At 41.1% G+C, this 21,057-nt stretch overlaps 1 protein-coding gene across 4 annotated transcripts; it reads right to left on the minus strand.

Annotated features, from left to right (window-relative positions):
• Positions 1-74: 74 nt before the first annotated feature.
• On the minus strand, positions 75-20,461 carry sptlc3 (serine palmitoyltransferase, long chain base subunit 3). 4 transcript variants are annotated; one of them, XM_068327013.1, is made up of 13 exons: positions 20,256-20,461; positions 18,906-19,097; positions 17,834-17,988; positions 16,501-16,649; positions 13,271-13,395; positions 12,662-12,748; positions 11,862-11,955; positions 8,697-8,802; positions 7,367-7,586; positions 4,288-4,414; positions 2,242-2,377; positions 1,447-1,576; positions 75-1,355 (listed from the first exon to the last, which is right to left on the minus strand). In XM_068327013.1, exons 1-13 carry the CDS (start codon positions 20,352-20,354, stop codon positions 1,242-1,244), a joined length of 1,734 nt encoding a protein of 577 aa, XP_068183114.1. In that variant the 5' UTR covers positions 20,355-20,461; the 3' UTR covers positions 75-1,241. The 4 variants fall into 4 exon arrangements, with proteins under 4 accessions (XP_068183114.1, XP_068183115.1, XP_068183118.1 ...); XM_068327014.1 differs by lacking the exon at positions 12,662-12,748 and having other exon boundaries at positions 20,256-20,440; XM_068327017.1 differs by lacking the exons at positions 18,906-19,097; positions 20,256-20,461 and having other exon boundaries at positions 17,821-17,984.
• Between the last annotated feature and the right edge of the window lie 596 nt (positions 20,462-21,057).

Genomic DNA, 21,057 nt, shown 5'->3' on the forward strand with positions numbered 1-21,057 from the left:
CTTTAATACATCAACAATTATGCTGTTATGACTTGGTGACTATGAGCAGCTTCACCACAAAACAAGCCCAAACACCTTTTTAAAATTTTTTATTTAACTGCATATCAAAGACATAATGCAGCGTGATGTAATACCTATAGGAAGATTATCATTTACTTTGGAGATGAAGGAGATGTTGTACTCAAAACATTTATATCATTAAATATAATTAAAAGTTCCCTTTGGAACACACTGAACACGACTGAGTAATGTTTAGCTCAATCAGCTAAGCCATAAACAGTGTAAATAATCATATGTCAAGACGTGACAGCTCCAAAAGGGAAAAGCCCGGGATGAAGGGAAATCTGCCATTTGGAGAATCAACCGAGTTTTTCCCTCCGAAACACACACAGGAAGTGTTCATGAGCAACATATTTTGGATATAAAAAATTCAATAAAATAAAAACCTGAGGACCAATAAATTCAGCAACAAAGATACAGAGTAAATGGGAACACTTAAAAGAACAAATCAGTGGATATGTGCAATTTCCTCCGGGATTATTAAAGTATCTATCTATTTATCTAATTTCCATTATTTATATCATTGGTAGCAAAATTATTCAAGGTGTTCAATAATATCCAGACCGAAGTAGTCAGCAATCTTTTTGTCTTGAATGTGGAAAAAGTTCAAATTTGTAAAAATCTTTGTGTCTGATTTTGTTCTTGCAGACAACTGATAAATATTAGATTTAGCAAAGAGACTCCATATATAATGGAGGATGAATCATTTTGCGCTCAAATGGAGCTTCAACACTCTTTTACATAAAAACATACTATCAGCATTTTTAGAAGCTGACATTAAGTTAAAAGATATTTGTAGAACTTTTCAACTTTTCTTTGAAAAATCACTGTGGTTAATTAGTAGATTCAGAAACGGACAAAAAAATATATTTTTTGCTTTCAGTTTTGTTCAGTAAAACATCCTGATCCCTTTCACACACCTCAACCGAGCTTAAACAACTGAAGAGGGTTTTGTTCAGAGTAAAACTCAAGCTTTACATTGATTCAATAGATTATTTTGGAATCATTTTATTTTTCTATTTACAAACAAAAGCATCCAATATTTCAAAGTTAGCGTAATAAACACAGATAAATGTGCTGTACAAACATATCAAAAGTACAGTATCACCTGCCAAGCAGTTGGCATTCTTCTGCTGCTTGAACTCAAGTTTGACACTGAAAGGAAGATGTTGAGAGTTGTATCAGCTGTGCAGCTCGAAGTCTGTCTCATCGAAAAGGTCTGGCCGAGAGGAAAACTTCTGTCGCGAGAACTTCAGGCAGAGAGCGTCTCCCACCTCGTTCAGGTGGTGCAGCACCTGAGGACAAACAAACAGGTTCAGAATATGTGTGACTCATGAGGAACAGCGTGTGAAGCAGCAGAGGTAATGGCTGTGTGTTGCTGTGTACCTGGTTCAGCATCGCCCTCGTATGTCCTGCAGACAGACAGAAGCGAGCTCGGGCTTCGGTAATTGGCGTTGCTGGAAAGCCAACAACCACTACACCAATTTTTCTCCGCAGCATCTCTCGAGCGAAAGCCCTGATCAACAATAAAAACCGGAGACAACATCAAGTTTTTCCGAAATAACTGCAGGGAGTAAGAAATCCCACCTAAAGTGAGTATTTTAGTTGCTTTACAAGTTTTATCTATTTTGTGTTGCATAAAGAAATATTGTTCCTGTCAGCAAATTCAAAATCAAAATTTTCTGGATATCAAAAATAAAAACAAACAACATGTCAAAACAACCTCACAATAACTGTAAGAATATTTGAATTACCAGGTATTTGCACCAGTTCCATACAACTGAATGCAGAGCAGTACCAGACAACAAGTTAACACAAAACTGAAGCTACTACAGTGGAGCTTTTAACACCAGCTTCTTATGGTATCAATAATAGTGACAACATCCAACGGAGTCAACTGGACTGGCTTCAGGTTTGTAGGAGATTTTACCATAGCTTCACAAATGATCCTAGTGTTTCCTACTAGGTGGTGAAAGATGTCCACCCTGAGAGCTGACCTGAGCAATCTAATTTTATTGATTTATTTTTTGTATCTGATCTGATTTACTGCTTATGTGTTATTATAATAATGATTTCATTATTATTCATTCATCTACAAGATGCTCCATCCATCCATCCATCCATCCATCCATCCATCCATCCATCCATCCATCCATCCTTCCAGTGAAAGTGTGTACTTACACCACTTTCCCGGGCATGTAGAGCAGGATTGGAACCACAGGTGAGTCATTGTTGCCATAGATGATGAAGCCCATCTCTTTAAGCCTTGCCCTGAAGTATCTGGTGTTCTCTGCCAGCTGTCTGACTCGTCTAATACCTACAAGTCAAACAAACAACCCTCAGATGTGAGACGTGGGTAAAACATCAACTCATCAGATTTAGTACTCGATGTTCCACCGTACCCCATAGTGACGAATGTCACCTGCCAGCAGTAGCTGATGCAGTGCAAGCTCTCTGCAGTATCATCACAAATCAAGCTCTACACCTCCATCTGGGCCATTCTAGTCACCCTTTTGAAAGTGTTAACAACACAGCTGCAGCAGCATGTGGTTAAGCTTTGGCTTACATGCTTCCATGTTGACAAAAGAAAGGCTTGCAAATTGAATATGATGGATTCTGTGCAAAAATTCACAAGAATCACGTATACTTCACAAAACAAATCAAAGGCCTCAGAGGAACCTGCACTGCTAACCCATTCTGTTTTCAAATGTGAATCACTGGGGAGCCTGGTGCTCCGAGGCTGCAGCAGAGTTTGGCATGAACCGGACTTGGAAAACAGCTCTGTTTCCCTCTGAGTACCTGGGAACAGATTGGCAGATCTTTCATGGGATATAAGAGAGCACTTTAAATCCTCTTATCTCAGCAGAGGGAGAGAGTGAGAGAGGAAGATAGAGAGGTAGAGATAGAGAAGTAGAGAGAGAGAGAGAGAGAGAGAGAGAGAGGGAGGGAGAGGGAGAGAGAGGGAGAGAGGGAGAGAGAGAGAGAGAGAGGGAGAGGGAGAGAGAGAGAAAGAAAGAAATAAAAAGAGAGAGGGGAAGTAAGAAAGAAAATCAAGGGAAAAAAACATTCGGACATCTGCCAAAATGCGCGAAACCCATTTTGTAAATTGTTCCTCTCCACTGTGATTGAGGACTTAGAAGTCAGAAAACGTGCTGCCAATCCCTGGGATAAAATGGGTAAATGGGAATGTGTAGATGTTTTTTTTTTTCCTATATCAGAGCTGCAACCAGTTTGAGATATTCAATATGCATGACTAAGATGAGAAGACCAGAAGAAAACTGAGAGAAAGGGGTATGAAATCTTCTTTGGCGTACGTGTGAAGAGTTTGTGACATGACTTGTCACTGTGGGCTTTTATGGTGTTGTGACAGATGCTAGAGCTGATCTTACTCCTGTTTGCAGCATTGCTTCAATTTCTATGCAGTTCAAAACTGATTACTCTACAAAAGCATTTACTCTGATCTACGTCAGAAGCAAAGCATGTCTGTTTCAGAATCTGATGGGAAACTCACTCATCGCTGCGTGAAACTGCAATTCACCTCAACGATCAGACTCCAGGCTCAAAGACCTTGATTAACCTGCTAGAGCTATCTACAGCAGAGGTGTGTGTCCTTGTGTGCCATACAAGACGAAATGTTATTATTTTTGCCTTTTTTATGTGAGTCTTCTACTTACTGTACCACCATTACCGCCAGCAATGCCTGTCCCAACTTCTAACTAACTCTTCTATTGCCACTACAGATGGAGCGCTACAACTCCAATAACTCAAGAAGAATTGCTCCGGCAGCATTGCAACTGGTTTGGTAATGACTACTTCCCTGCCCCTTGTGTCAGATGCCATTAGAGCAGAAACCTTTCAGAGGTATAGCATTCCTCACAACACACATATGAAAATGATTTCCTCCATGTTAAGGTCACGTGTGCTCTGGACTGCACGTCCTCCTGCTTCTCTCCACCACCACAGACCCCTTTAATTGCTACCACATTTTCAGACCGAGCAGCTGTTTGTCTTTCCCTGCAGGTCTGGACTTACTCCTAATGTTAACATTGGTCTTGCCCTCTTGGTTTGGTTTGCTATTGTTTCCATAGGAATTATATAAACGGTGTTAAGATTTTTATAAGCCAGACATAATATTTGTCCGTGTAAGATGCAGATGTGTTCGGATAATAAGACTGAGATTGAGGGCGACATTCACTGGAAGGAGCCGCACTGTGCTCAGGCACTCACCCTCTGTACTCCCATCTTTTCCCATGATGCACTTCATTGCACGTATAATCTGCTCTGTGACAGGAGGGGACATTGCAGAGGCGTATACTGCGCTGTGAGAATGGATCCGCAGGTAGTCCACCAGCTCCTGCAATGTATGTGGCAAAAAAAAACAGTCATTGGGGATGCAGAAACACGCTACGTTTAGCAACCATTTTTATTTCCTTAAAATCTGTCATGTTTACAAGAACTGAAAGAGATGAGATGCGGTCCTGCATTTTTAATTTAGCACCTCTGGAGCAAACTCAAAATCCGTCAATATGAGAGAAACAATGATAACACATCGATTAATTTCTTTGTCAACACAGCCACCTGGGCATTGACTGTCAAGCAGGTCTGGATCCATTTTTGCTGTCTGGTGAGAGCGCCGCAGAGATAATTTGAGGGAGAACCAACATCAAAATGTGCCAGAATGAGGACTGTCGTGCCCATGTCAGCAGGAGTTCAATTTGGCTCGTGTTTGCAGAAGAACAGCAGGATTACAGGAAACTGATTCAATCATGAGTCTCCAGACCGTGGATGTGTAAGTGGTGATGGGTTGCTGCTCGGTGGCTATGTGGTGGCCAGTGGGTGCAGGGTGATGACACGGAAGCCGGAGATGCCGTCTGGCCGCCAACCCCACTCACAGCCATCTGTCCCTTTAGGGCGGTGGCTGCGGCTTCCTCACGCACATGAGAGAAAGGGATTTTAAGGGAAATGCTAAAACGCAGGATAAGAACATGGCATCTGTTTTTGTTTAAGGTGGAGGATTTTCACCATTTTAGGGCCCCGCAGGATTTTAGTGCAACCAAGATAAACCAGTTAAAAGAACATGTCTGAAATCCATCTCACATCTGTGGTGTGGACTGACAGCTTTAGGTGTTTCCTCAGCCACAAGGTGGCCACAACATTGATTCGCTGATATACATCCACAGTGCCAGAGAGCAGGCTTGGTGCCAGAAAGACGTATGTATTTACACTAATTTCTGTCAAGGTCTCCAGCATAAATAATAAATAATGCCCCCTTCATGCTGAAGTGAATCAGGAGGCTTGGGGTGTATTTGTCAGGGCATTTATTTTTGGTGCTCTCATAAAATAGCTACAACATGAATGTTTTCCAGAACACATCTGCAAGGTCTTTTATCAGTTGACCCTAATCCACTTAATGAAGGATTTGGGGGATTTCACCACAACAACAAATGCACCAAATCTAAGGGCTTTCTCTCTCTTTCCTTGCCTGTTTCTTTCAGGAGTTTACTACAAACAGCTGTCAAACAAGGCAGAGTGTTCATACATCAAACATCATCATGCTTGTTAAAAGTCATCTTGTTAAATCTGGAGCGCAGTTCCGACGCCTGCCACAAGAAGAGGCTGGCCCTCTGCCAGGGTTAACTTCTTATTATGGCTGTGCAGGGCTGAGCCAACATGAGGCAGCGGCAGGAAGGATCCCTCTCCGAATACCTAATTCAAGCAACATGGACATTTCCTCTGCTGCTTTCTAATCAACTCCTACAAAAGCGGTGTGGTTATGTACTAAAGTGTACATTTTAATGAAGTAAAAAGGAATTACAAAGGCCCAGAGTCACGGCCTGCTGAACATTTGTTGGGCACATGAGAGCTACGAGGGTGTGATGGAGTGTATGATTGACTCATTCATCTGCAAGAACCAAAAATAGTATTTGAATTTTAGAAAAAAATATATATATATACTGATTTATTCCCCGAATGGGAAATTAGTGGCACACTCTAGTTAGTGGAATGAATCATGTATATATGTGTGTACAGGCCCTGAACACACAAACACACACACCCATTCATGGTGCGCTCATTTGGGCACACTTGCTTTGGATCCAGATGACTTACAGTATTGTTGATGCATATATAAGAAACATTCATAACATCATCTCATGTATTTTCTTATACTTAACTAAGCCCAATTGGAATAGTTTCATTGAACAAGTTTTGAAATTTAAGGTGATGCTGTTTTGATTCACAAAGCTTAGCTTTACATACTGTAGCAACAAACTAGTCTCTACCTGACGGATAATCAACAGGTCGAGTGCAGCTTTTACAAGATCAGCCTTTTATAGGAGAGCTTATGTAGCTGTGATATGGAGGGAAGTTGAAATAGTGATGACGAGATCAGGCTAGAATTCAAAAATAGTGTTTTTAATACACGTAACTACTCTGTTGTTTTGGCTTAAAAATATAGGTAAAATATATATATTATCTTGTCTTTTATCCATTATGCTACGACAGGAAGGGTTACTGCTTCCCGTAATTCTGGATTGTCCAAGAAAGTAATTGTCCTTCATCCTAGAACTACCCCAGAAATCTCCTTCTAGGATGAAACCTCAGCAGCTATAATTCCTTTTTATCAATTAAAGCTAAAAATATTATGCCTTTTCATTGTCTGTACCTCTTATTATGAAATTAATTTGTTCATATCCTGATGTCACCATTACTCTTCCACTTCTATGTGACTGTTAACTTGCAAAACGTGTAAAATACTCAGGCACTACTGCAATGGACGCCTCTACTTGGATAAAGACCAAAGTTCTTGAAGTTCACAATTCCTCCTACACATAGCATTAGAGGATCACCGGCTCCAATCACTGTGTGCAGAAAGTTTTGTGGAAAAATTTGGAGTACTTGAGATCCTCTCTAGGAAGCAGTCGAAAGGCTAATGTATACCGCATATACCTAGTGAAACAGATATGGTATGTCGGTCATGATGAACTCAGTGCTGATCAAGACCTGATAGTTTCTTCGCTTTTGTCTTCCTTGCTGTGTCTGTACACGTTTGTCTTGCCAAGCTTGAATTGTAGCTCCACTGACTTCATATTGCTCCATTTCGTCATATATTCAGTAGCTTTTGAATTTTGCTCCAAAACCAACCAAAATAAAATAATCACCTCTGAATTGCCCTGATGAAACATCAGTTAAGACGCTATCTAAAAAAGGCAGAAAGCCATGACTGACAGTGCTCGGATGAGGCCTACCTGTTTCCCAGGGAAATACACACAGGTATATATGAATATTATATAAAATCCACAGAAACCTTTTTCCCTGCGATATATCCTCCAGCTGCCCCAAAACTCTTGGTGAAGGTGCCCATCATCACGTCCACATCAGCTGGGTTCAGGTCAAACAGTTCGGTCACACCCCTCCCTGTCGGCCCCACGGCTCCGATGCTGTGGGCTTCGTCCAGGTAAAGATACGCTTTGTACTTCTTCTTCAGAGCGATGATCTCAGGAAGTCGCACCACAGAGCCCTCCATGCTAATAACAAAGAATCACACAAAGAATACACTTACAATAAGGACACACACATTTAATCAATTACAAACCAAACTCTTGCAGATCAAACGGAAAAGAGTCTGACCCCAACCTCACTTTATCCACTGCAGAGCATATGCGCATCTGTAAATGAGTATTACATAATGTCCACACCCCAGTCTTCCAAGAATCTTTTTGCCGGCCTCTTTCTCTTTACCACCCCCCCCAATATGAGCCTTTTAAGGCTGCAAAGGCATGAGTGAGTGTGCGGCTGGGGAATAGAGCAATCCCGGACCTCCTATCAGCTGAGGCTGACAACGTCTGCAGCCTGATTACCATAAGGCAGTGTTTCAGAAGGACCATTACGGATGTCTCAGTCCTCTTTACTCGCTCTTTATGTTACAGGGTAGCAATAAAAGCAGTCCAGTGATGTGTAATTAAGCTGTCTTTCAAATTACCAACATTGATAAGGAACTTATAGATAATTAATACCAACAGGTGGTGATACTCTGGTATTGCTCTTTGTTTGTCGACAGACCTGCCGTCAAACAGCTAACTGAAAAAATAACATGCTGACTAAAATCAAAATGGCATGGTTTAATTATAATGGACTGAGAAGGAGGGTAAGACTGGCAGACAGAGGGAGAAAGGAGAAATGAAAATAGCCACGATAAACAGTTGGAGCTGGGTGTGTAGCCAAGTCAATCTCTGTGGCTCCATTTGGCCTTGATTTGGAGCTAATGAGCAGATGGACGGGGTCACTGAGACTCGAATAGCTCACTGCTGGGAGAGACACACAATACCTTTCTCCTTTTTCCAGTAATCAAACGCTACCCAACCACAAACACGTGAGCGCACACACACACACACACACACACACACACACACACACACACACACACACACACACACACACACACACACACACACATATGCACAAAGACACTGTTACAGAAACGACTAAAAACAGGCTGGAAGCTCTCTTTGGGTTACAAATGAAAGATTGTAGAGACTGACCTCCTGGATGCTCAAACAGGGGCCTATACAACCTGAGATACATGTGCCTACGCTGCGCTAATGAGTGTCTGTGTGTGATGTACAATGACAGCTGACCTGTAGATGCCTTCTACCATGATGAGGATTTTCTTCCATGGCCTGTGGGTCCGAGGCTGCCCCGAGCTAACCGCTTCTCTTAGCATCTTCTCCAGACTCTGCATGTCTGACAAAAAAACTCCACAACTTAATCTAAATTAAAACCTTATCAAGGCAAGAGCACAAGAAGAACAAAGTACAAAGAAATAGACGTGCATAAATATTCCAATAGTAATTTTAATTATGTTAAACTTTATTTATATAGCAGTCTTCAAAACAGAGTTGAAAAGAATTGTGCACAATTAGAAGCAGATTAAACATGAAAGGAAGAAGCCAAGAAACAAAAAATTAAAATAAATAATAAAACAAATAAGCACTGCAGGCCGTAAATATTTATTCTTCAGAATATTTTTGATTTAAATGATCAGAAAAAGTAATAACAAGCTGTTACTAATTCTGTGTACCTCAGATTCTCTGGATGGGAGCTTCAGTGTGTGTGTGTGTGTGTGTGTGTGTGTGTGTGGCTTTTAACTGCATATGCCCGGTCAACTTTTGTCCTGAGCTGGGACTCTGCAGCAGCCAACAGATCCTGGCTGAGGATCTGAGGCTGGGTCATTGTAGCAGCACATCAGCAACATCAGTAAGAACTAATCCTTGAAGTGAAACGAAATCTCTAAATAAATTCTTAACTCGGATAATGTGATGAAATACTGAAATTATGACGCACCAACTCCAAGCACAAAATAGAGTAATAATCTCTATGGGGCAGAGCCGTTCCCAGAAAACACAAAGCACTACTTCATCTTCAAGAAACACCTTAATCTCCCTGACGGAACCTACTACACAGAAGAAATCCTTCTGACCATTACTGACTAAGCTGCACGTGGATATGTAAAACACCTCCACAGCTCACTCTGCATGACTGGTTGTTTTAAAACTTTGATTACAATTTTAGTGTCAGTAAAATAATCCCAATAACTTCTTTACTTCTCAGCTGGCAGTGGTTAGTAGCAGCAATCGTCCAGTGCTCACCAGCAGATGGCAGTATTGGATAGCTGTGATGGATGAGGAATGCTCTCCTCTCCTCTATCTGTTAATGATGTAAATACCCTAAATAATGTCACAAACACAGGTTTACTTAGAGGCATTGGGTGCACTTCTGATAAATTAACTTAGAGCAGACCACATGTAAAGTTAGCAGTGAGGATACGGACGGAATCAGGCAGTGAAGAAGCAATCCCCTGCTGTGTGCGTGGACATGAAGTGGTGACTTAGGACAAGCCAAAGTCTGGTATGAAATATCAGAAATATCAGGAGGAGGAAGGTCCTGTTTGCCTCTGCAACAGAGCTACAGACCTACAATGGTGAATATTCACACTGCTTTATCTTCTCACCCTTTGGTTGTACAAATAAATGTTATCTGAAGGAATACAAAAAGCTATATCCATCCATCCACCCATCCATCCATCTTCTTGAAGATGAGATGACTGTAATCCTCTCCAGCCTCTTTTCTGTCTTGTGGTTCACGGGTGTTGCAGCATCTCAGCTGACTACAGCCGAGAGGCAGGGGTACACCCCGGATGCATCGCCAGCGTATTACGGGACCACACGAAAGACAGACATCACTCACACACACACACACACACACCTACAGACAATATGGTGTGACCAATTCACCTCAGTTGCATGTGAGGTGGGAGGAAGCCGGAGAACCTGCAGAGAACCCACACAGACATGCAGACTCCACACAAGAAGGAATCAAACCTGGAACTTTCTTGTTGTGAGACGGCAGTGCTCCCCACCGCGCCACACTGACTGTGACTATGTGAAGTATTCTGAAAAAATAACGCCAGACTGGACAAACCAGTTATTCTGATCTCCCAGAAGAATTCAGTGTCTGCTAAAGGTTCACAAAACAAAGATGTCAGATACCAATTCTTTCTTCATTCTATATATGCATTACACACAGGCACACGCACACAAAGGATCCATAGACGTGCAACAAATGGAGAAGGTTGTGTGATGGGCAGACATGTGGCAACGCCTTGGGAGGGGCGCACATCTGCAGTGCGCTGGAGGTGAACTAACACCTCTCCAGCTTCCAGTTGACACTCCATACTGTGGTCAACACTGGAATAGAACCTGTCACCCCCTACTTCCCAAGCCAAGGCTACACCAACGAAATGCAACGAAATTAACAACGTTGTGTTCATCTGCTGTTATGGCTAAGATGACTGACGTGACCTTCTTCATGACTACTGGCCTCATACTGATAAAAGAGTGTATCCAGTGCTGGGGGCCACAAATGCCTGGGGAGGCTTTGCCTTCAGACAGACCTGTGGGATCAGCTTGGAGCTCCCATAACTGACTCTGGTTGTACCTGTCAGAACACATTTTTTTGCCAGAGGACTGGTGTCCCATCTCCTGATAGAGCGCTAGGTGTGTCCAGTGCACACAAAGGGAATGTTGCATTTATCTTTCTCCTTTGTCATGTATTGGCAGTTTGTAATTTCACAACATAATAGAGAACAAACAGTTTAAGTCAGATGACATTTTCATACCAATAAACTGCTGCTCTGCTGCCGATGGATAAAACACAGTTGTGACTGTAAACTGAGTCCATCTCATTAAAGCGTTTTTATTTGCTGCTCTAAACATAGAATGTTAAGTAGGTTTTTCCAAGGGCAAATCCTGTGCCGCGCAAAAACGAACATGTTTCTCAAAGCAACAACAGTTTGGAATGATTACAAGAACTAGAAAACTTGTGTTGAAGGACACAGATCCCCCTACGACAGGAAAAACTCAATTTGTGCTGATGTGGATGAAAGAAAATCCAGTATTATCGATGAATGTGAGCAAATTGACATGAAAATTGCCTACATTCAAATATTTAAGAAAAAAAAAAAAAGATCTGTGTCCAAGGAAATCTGGACAGTTGTTGGATGACAAGAGCACCCCCCGTACAGCATTTTTTGGCTGAGCTATATAAGCAATCATTTAATAATTTAGCAGTGGTTGCAAAGCAAACACACCACAGAGCAATCAATGATTTTTGATTGACAGGAACAACGAACTTTAAGCACCAAAAATGGAAAACTGAAACAGCACAGACCTCATTGCTTCCAGATTAAACAAGGCTGTGTGTTGTAATCCAGCTATAACTGCCACATGAGCTGCTAGACTTACTGTTGTGTTTGAACACCCGGATGGTTGCTCCCGACAGTCTCGCTCCCAGGATGAGAGACGTGTGATTGAGCTCATCGCTCAGGATCAAACAACCCTGGAAATCACCAGGGAGAACAGATTTCATTTAAATTTCCTTCATCGCAGCGTAACACATCTTCTTTCACTTAGTAAATGAAATAATCATCAGCATTAAAACCAATGACAGATTACATATTACAGTCCATTTATTGGAAATTTCATTTTTGGACACCCTTTCAGAGATGACTATGATGGTGTGTTGGATGAAGAGGTCTACACCAGGGTAACAAAGTACTTCAATAGCTTTACATCAATAAATCATCATCAGTGAAACCTGATGGATGAAATCATTTCAGCATGTGGTACCCAACTGTATGGATTCATTTTCTACAATGACGTTTGTATTGTTTTTATATTTTAACAGATTTCCTAGGACCGTGTCCTTGGAGGACAAACAAACCAATTACATGTCGGTCAGCTTGTCTTGCCCCACCTCCATCCACGCCTCAATCATAATCCTCTCCATCAAGGGCGTTGGTTTGTGCCAGTAGCTGCAAGAACTTCAAGTAATTTATCACTTCCTTTATGTCTGATGGAATTTTGACCAACATACACGTCACAACTTTATTTATGTCTGGTACTTCCTATTCCTCACAGATGAGTATGCAAATGAATTTGGCCATTCCTCAAACTTCTCTCCAATACATTAGCATATAAGAGTGTACTGGCTAGAACGAGTCCTTGCAGAGAGGGTATGTTGACACCATCTCAGTGACAGATACCCTCGGTTTGGTCCCTGGACTACCAGTCGCTGTCACTCCAATGAAGCTCTGCTTGCAGAGGTAGGCCTGTTCTGGTGCAGCCTGTCCCTGCAGGATAGAGTTAGCAGAGTGGGTTGACCTCAAGGCCTGAAGGGTCACTGTGGGAGCCAAAGTCTAAGGGGCTCCTGCACCTCCTGGCCCGCATAAACGGCCCTGTCCTCACTGAAGCCGCAAGCCTTCTCTTTCTCCTGTCCAGCCCTATCACATATATTCATGCTGTGGGTTGCTCTGTGACTGTCTGAGTGAGCTGACAGGACAGGATGTGGGTAATCACACCCTAGAGCAGCGCTCTTAACAAAACCTGCCTGTCCTTGTCTAATCATCTGATAAGACGCTATGCCCAGGGCCTCCTCCTCCTCACTGCCGTTATGTTTAATTATGATCTTAATTAATAGGAGATGGTCAGAATGTGTTGGCAACTAAGTTTAGTTGACTGTTACTCATTAATTTAGGCCATATGCAACAAAGGCCAGGGTTGCTACGATTAATGTCTGTTGCACTATGAAAATGACACCCATGTACAGCAGGATTTCCTAGAGTGTGTGTTATTTAGCATTTAAAAACACAAACCTTGCCAACAAGTGCTGGAATGTTCATTGAGTTGGTAGCAAAACCCATCCCATAAGTCATGGAGGACTCAACTCCGAGGAATTCAGCCACAAGTAGCTCCAGGTCTTCATGAATACTTAGGTTACCTGCAAGACAGAGATCACTGGATAATAGTTCACCTGACAAGATCCCTGATCGAGCTGGCTGATCTTATACTCCTTTTGTCCCTGAGGTTTTTTTTGTTGTTTTTTTTCTCGTTTCTAACCTCTAATCACACATTTTGATGGCACACAGTATCAGCTCCTCTAAGGCTCCAAATTCAAGATGTGGTGTATTTGTGATATGGATAACCTAACCTAACCCCCCCTCCCCCCCCGGTCTGATGCGTTTCTACTGCACACTACACTGGAACAGAGGTTATAAATCAGTGTGAGAGGTTGAGGCCAGAATTCACTTAGAAAATTGATCAGATTGTAATCTTTCACCTGACACGGTGTTTTCTATTTCGTGCAATAAAAGTGGGATTTTGGATTGGGGTTCTCTCACTGCTGCCCTTGTGTTCACCTGATATAGAGAGCATTACCACTATAATGTGAGCACCAAGCAGAGAAAGGCTCACAGTATTTTGTCCCTGCTGGTTCTGTTATACATTACTGCATTTATCAAACTCTACACTTAATGCAAAGCTACTGCAGTAGTTAAAGCAGTACAGAAAGAATCTGATTAAAAGAGACACTTGTTATTACACTGCTGAATTAAATCTATTCCACAAACACAACTCAAACACAAACACTACATCCTGCTAATGAGTCCTTTAACAATTCAGTACATCAACAAACCACTTTTCATACTTTTGAGACTATAAAGATAGCACGCGTTGATCGATGAATAGACATTTCCTTAACATATTTACTGAGCAATAGAAATGAATAACTTCATTAATGTTAACAAAATGCTGGCCTGGTTGACAGACGTTACATTTAAAGCAATCCTTTTAAGAATTTGAATGACAGATTGAATGTTTCAGGATGAAATGGAAAATAAATATTGACTTCATAAATCTGTAATACTGTTAAGCAGTTCAGTCTTTCTGGTGACTCCTACATGTTGCTTTTCATCAGGCCTTGTGCCCAGTCAGATCAATTCACACATTTCCTCAACCATTTGACTCAAAGCTCCTGCTGGCATGTCCATAATTTTTGATCATACTGTATTGACATCTTGACTCCAAATAGAATGTTGCATTTATCAATGGTTTCCAAAAAATACCTCAATTTATATTGATATACTGGCCTGATAACGCTGCTCTAGATCCAGACACTCTCGCAGTCACAGAGAGACATGCTCCTCATTAAACCTCACTCATTTTATTCACCCGAGTTGGCTGAACAATACCTAAACTCTTCTTGCATCCCATTAAGCTCAGTCACCTGTCCTCTGAATTACCACCTTCACCTTCCTTCCAAAGCTCATAGCAACAAAAGGTCTATAAACATTGCAAAGGTTGCAGAGTATTGCTGAAAAGTCACAACAAAGATCCAACCAAAATCCATGTATTTCACTGCAAACCCATGACTCAAGTATTTCTTCAAAGCCTTAACAACAAGACAAGAAAAAACCCAGCCTTGAGGAGTTAATCTTTTCTATCCTCAGCTTTGACTGGACTGTCAACAGATAAGTGCAGGAATAGCTTTATTACCTTATATTAGTCCACACATTACGGTGAAATACCAACTCCTGTGGGTTTGGTAGCTGCAGTTAGAATTTCCTGGTTATTTTCCATCCATTTGAATGCCATTATCTAATTTACTCTACGTTAATGATTGAAAGAGAGGAAGGAACAGTCAGCTATCCATTAAGACAAATCCATAAATGTTTGACACGGCTGTTGATTCATAGGGCGTGCAGTCGGTGGCCTTTGGATCTGCATTCATATCAATAAAAACAGAGATTAAATTTCACACTTGTATGTCCTTCATCACATTTGTAGGAGAATGCATCGTCAGTCTTGGCAACTTCTGATCTCAACTCATCTGAATGTGTCAAAATGTATTTGATATCATATTTTTAAAAAATAATTAGATTGCTGATAAATTCAATAACAAAAATGTATTTTGAAAATGTGAATAAGATTATGTAATTAAGTGCGACTACAGCAGTACCTCAGTCTTTAAAAATTGATGCCTGTTGGAAAATTGCTTGTTATTGCCTAAACTGCTCTGATTGCAAATTCAGGGATAAGCAGTCACATTTAGAAAGAGAAATCAACATATAATTCCCATGAATGAATAATGGATGATGCAGAGTGTGATGATGATGATGATGTGTGTGTGTGTGTGTGTGTGTGTGTGTGTGTGTGTGTGTGTGTGTGTGTGTTTAGGAGACGCTTCTACATGTACTTTGATATACATGCATCTAACGACCACACACCCTTTAATCTGGTTCGATTCTCGTGAATCTGTTATTATCATGCAGACTCATCCTGCTCTGATGTTTTATGGTAGCTCACATTCTGTTAGTACAACACAGAGGTGTCACAGGTGACAGCAACGGATGACAAGAATAAGAACTACGACCAAATATGTCTCTTCAATGAATGCCACGTTTATGGTTTTGACCAATAAGCACACAGCTAAAGGAAAGCTGTCAGATTTCATTGTGGCGTCATTGATATGCCAGAACCAGCAGTCTTGCACATGCAGCCACTTGAACATCATCAGAAGAAGACTTGAAGTTCAGAGGATAAAAAAAACATTTAAAATTCATCTGAAGCCACAGATCCAACTTTCTGATCCTTGACGCTCTGGCGCTTCCATGACATATATTCCTTTTACATTCTGCCCAATGTCCAGGGTGTTTCATAATATTACATCCCACTGTAATATCATCTCACTCTACAGTGTGGACCAGTATGTAATGATCTCCGCGTATGCCCAAAAGGTACATAATTCAACATACATTGAATAATTCATATGACAGTGCTGCCACTAAAAGATAATAAAACATGAAGGCAGTATAATTCATGAAAAAAAGACAATGGCATATGGCATATGATGAAAGGGGACTAGAAATCTTTTTACTTCAGGTTGATAAGGAAACTGTTCAGTATAATCAGGGTTATACTGAACAGTTCTTCTAGTGCAAGTAAAGTTCTTCTAGTGCAAGTAAAAGAGACACCGGTGCACCCACTTAATGCTTGAAGAGTGAATATTTTTGTGTCACATTTGTTCACACACTGCCCACAAACTCACCTATTTCCTGTCTTGTGCTGCAAACTCCAACCCCGTACTGGAGAGTTTTGTCTGCCACAGTTTTCAAGAAATCGGCATTATTCTCTGCAAAACCCAGATAGTTGTAGGAGCCCATGTTGATGACATTGTGTATCGTCCTTCCCGTTAACCTGCATGCATGTAAACATCATTAGGAATCCCTTGTTCTCGCACATACAGTCTTAAACAATGAATCATTATGCTATTAGCGATTATAACTAGAGCAACACTCAGTAGGGTGCATACCTCTGCCAAGGCCAAACAACACAGCACACGTGTGTTTGACTCTCAATAGAAAAAAAAAGGGAAAGGAAGAGGCATGATCACATGTATGATGTATCTGTCATAACATGCAGTAAGTCGTGAAGAGCAGCTTTGTATCTCGGTTACATACATCTGCTGAATCACGGTAACGCAGGGTTAGAGTTAGATCATTTCACTGTTCGTCTAACAGTAAAAGCAAGCAGTGTAACAACTAATCTTAAGCAATCAAAGAGTGTATTACTTGTGTACAAACAAACAAGCAAACAAATCAAAACACAACCTCCTTGGTGAGGTAGAGACTAATCAACAGCCAGGTAAAAGTAATTGTTAATCATAAGCTTGTTTATCATGAGCGGAGTGCTGTTCATGACAAGTAATTATTACAACAAGAGCCATCAGGAGATGACAGAACCCCAATCCTCATCCTCCCCCCCGCCCTCCCCAGAATGGATTTGCATGAATACAAGCTCTTTCAGTTTAGCAGTCAGTTAGAACCAAATATGAGATATGTGATGATGAAAACTACACAAAAATGTAATGAGTAATGAAGGGAGAATGCATAGTCGACAAGATACGCTCCGAAAACAAGCCTTACCCACTCGTGAGGACGTGCGCTGCCACAGAAATGCAAAAAATACAAATCATGACAATGCATTATTCCTGTTCGACGTGTAGATATTGTGCAGTGAAAACATAATGAATGGTTTCTGGGCTAGACCACAGACGACAAATATTTACAGAGACGAATAAAGCATTAGCTTCATGTCCTCACATTACATATCATTGAATAACAATCAGTTTAAGGTAATAAAAAAGGGAGTGACTGCTTTTGTAAGCAGTATGTTTGTCTTTTATTTACTTTTTGATGTACTGTAACAAAAAAGACACATTAAAACTCTCTGCTGTGCACTTTCTAACTCCAGAGGAAAAAAAGAGCATGTTGGAAAGTGCTCACTGCTCCGTTGTAGCCTGGAACACATTTGAGGTCTTGAAATCTATATTTGATGGTGAGCCTACTGCCATGTGTTTTTACACAACTGGATTGCAGCACCTGAATGTCCAGTTGTAGTCATCAGAAACCCTCTCCATCAGGTCAAAGACAGGTCCGGGCAGGCTGCACACGGGACGGTTCCAGTTGTCTCGTACCCTCATGTACAGATTTCGTGTATAAAAGTTCTCAAAGTCTTGATAAAGTGGAACAAAAGCCTGAAAACAAAGACAAACACATCAAGTAACCAGACAGAAAAATGTATCAGGATGTCCCAGAGACGTGGAGCAATACAAGCAGTGAAAGCAACTTCCCAAATTCTGATTACACATGAGAAGTGAGAAATAAATCCAAGAATGTCAAGAATGTGATAAAAATATACTTGTACTGGGTTATAAGTGATGTTTATGAGGCTCCATGCTTTACCTACAGTACAACTTATGATTCAGTTTGATGCTGTTGCCCACATGCACCATGCAGGTGTCCCCTGACAAACCTATTTACCAAAATTATTTGGACCTCTCTGTTCATTACACCCATCTGTGATCCAATGAAACCATCATCGCCACAGAGCACACAGACAGCGAGCCTCCTCTTCCCTTTATGGAGGAGGAGCAACCTGCGTGGGTATTCCTCCTAGACACTTTTTATTGTGTCTGCCTGTGGACATGCAGCCTCGCAAAGATAACAACATAATATCATCCTAGCCTCTTCTTTTTTTTTAAATGTAAGCATCAGAAGAAAAAAACAAAACACTACAACAAATCTTAACAGTGAGTTTTGGATTCATGATATCAAATCATGACGGTTCTAATGCAGTACTGCTCAAGCCTTGTCTAAAATCTAAAGCACACTAACAAAGAAATGTGACTCCTAAGAGATTTAATTAGGTCTTCAACAAATGTTCTCTGTGGTGTTCTGTCTCACCCATGGCAACATTATGGTGCAGAGGAGCATGAAGAGAGAAAACAGAGAGAATGCTTAAGAGCAAAAATTGAAATAATTAGGAAGGAAAAGAATGAGGGGACGCCTTAGGTAATGCTCCTATGTTCTAACGGCCTGCATGCATGCGTGTCGATGGTATATCTGTGCATGTAATAAGCCCATGTTTGTGCTGACTGCATATTTTACCTACCTTCTGTTCCTGTCTTTCCTGGGCAAGGTGGCATTTCTCTAAGCCCACGGCTCGGAGGAAATCTCTGAAGTAGCCAAACAGGGTGACAATGCCAAAACCCAGGTATGTTAATACAGCCACATACATGGGCGCCTGTTCAAAGGACTCCTGCCTGGGCTGCCTGGAGGGCACATTGGTCCGAGGGCCAGTTTTCTGTAAGAGCCAGAATGAATGGTCTTATTTAAAGGCAAGACAATTTGGTTTGAATTCAAATAAAGGGTTTTAGTTAAAACACCAATTAAGAGAAATGCAATGATTTTTGTTGTTTTATACGTGAATAAGAATGAGGGGATATGTTCCACTGCGCAATTCTTTACCTAAAAGCGTAATTTCAACAGTAACATCACAAATGATACCTTTGTACTTGATGAGGACGAGGCACTCAAAATAATTCACATTTTTCTAAAAGCAATAAACTCAGATATTTTAAAGTTTAAATATAAATGTTTGAATCTAAATTCAAGCAATTTTACTTCGCAGCACCAAATCAAAACAAAAGTGACCCCAGCAAGCAGGTCTTGACCAACTTTTGATTCCACAGACTCAACAATCTTCCTCCCGACCTTCTTTCTGCTCTTGAGTCTCAACCTAAAACGTGTTCTGTCACAAGAAGGTGACCTGACAGAGTAAAAGAGATAACTATTACAACACTGCAATAAATAACTAAATGAACGTGTTTTTATTGAAGAAACAATTCTTCTTCTGATTATTATTATTCTTATTATCATGTGTATTAGATGTTTAACTGCAGTCATTTTTAGACAGACTCACAGAAATGTCCCAGAGGAGGATGTTGGCCCATATTGCTGTCTGGTGAGTCTTCTACACGTAATATATTTGGACACACGTTATGTCACCTGATAATCTGTCACCTACTTTAAGACTTCCAAGTATTTCCGCACTTGGCATCTGGAGTTATAATCGAATTTCCGCGGAACATTTCCGCAGTGACAGCGCCCTCCTCACCTAACCTGAAGCCCGAAGCCCTGCTTCAGAATGAAGGGAACGTTTTAGGGTGGGGTCGCTGGGTTCATCTGTTTGAGTTAACACTGTTCTTCAAGGAGGAAACTACGCACGAAAGCAAAACAAACAAGCTTTTACGAAGCATTTCTTTTTTGCATACTTATGGCTCGCAACAGGTAAACAGCGAGTCTGCTTACGTCACACAGGTAGTTTGGGATTACGCGCTCCGATTGAAACACATTTAAAGAAAAATAGAAACACCTGAATCGGGAACATTAAAGCACGTACATTCCAATCATTTGGTGAACAAATACTTCTACAGAATAATCCATCCTCTGACAGACATACCTCTCCGTTGTTGGGAGTGCATTTAGTCATATCCTCGGGTTTCGGTCCATTCTGATTGAAATTTACTTTCAGCTTGCCGTTGGCCGCAGTTCTCGCCATGTTCCAGTGCGTAAAGAGCGTCCGCGTCTGACTGTCAGCTGACAGCTGAAGTTGGCTCAGGTGACTTCCTCGTCCTGCAGCGGTGGTTCAGCCTCCCGCGGTGCGTCTGAACATCACACTTCACTTGACGCGCTGGTTGCGTGTCGATGCGCCAACTTTCTGTTCCCGTTTTTCCGTAAATGAAACTTCACAGAGATGAGAAGAAGAAAAAAAATTACACATGTCACAACTTGTTGTTTCAAGGTTTTCTTCTCTATGTGTCTGATTACAACACAAGTTACTAATGACGGTTCGAAGTTTCATCTGTTTCATCCATGCAGCACTGCTTATGTACTAGGAGTCACTGCTCCATACTTTCAACATTTACAACTATTCATTTACAAACATTGTACTCAGTTTTAAACATTAAACAAATCGATCTTCTTATTTGATAATTTGCAAATTAGTTTTCTGTTTTATCAATAATGTACTTATGTGATTATATTGATTCATGATTCATTGTTGTCTAACTTCTGAACAGTTTTGTAAACTGTGTAAGTTTGGTATAGTCTAACATAAACATGGCACATGAAAATAATTCTTAATAATTAGATATTTCGCTATACTTTATCCAGCCATTGTCATGACCGCTTCATCCGCTGTCGAGGGTTATGGAAAGCTGGAGCCTATCCTAGCTGGTTGAGGGTGTGAGGCGGGGGAAACT

The sequence above is a fragment of the Antennarius striatus genome, chromosome 11 (assembly GCF_040054535.1).
Source record: "Antennarius striatus isolate MH-2024 chromosome 11, ASM4005453v1, whole genome shotgun sequence".
In the NCBI taxonomy this organism is placed as follows: domain Eukaryota; kingdom Metazoa; phylum Chordata; class Actinopteri; order Lophiiformes; family Antennariidae; genus Antennarius; species Antennarius striatus.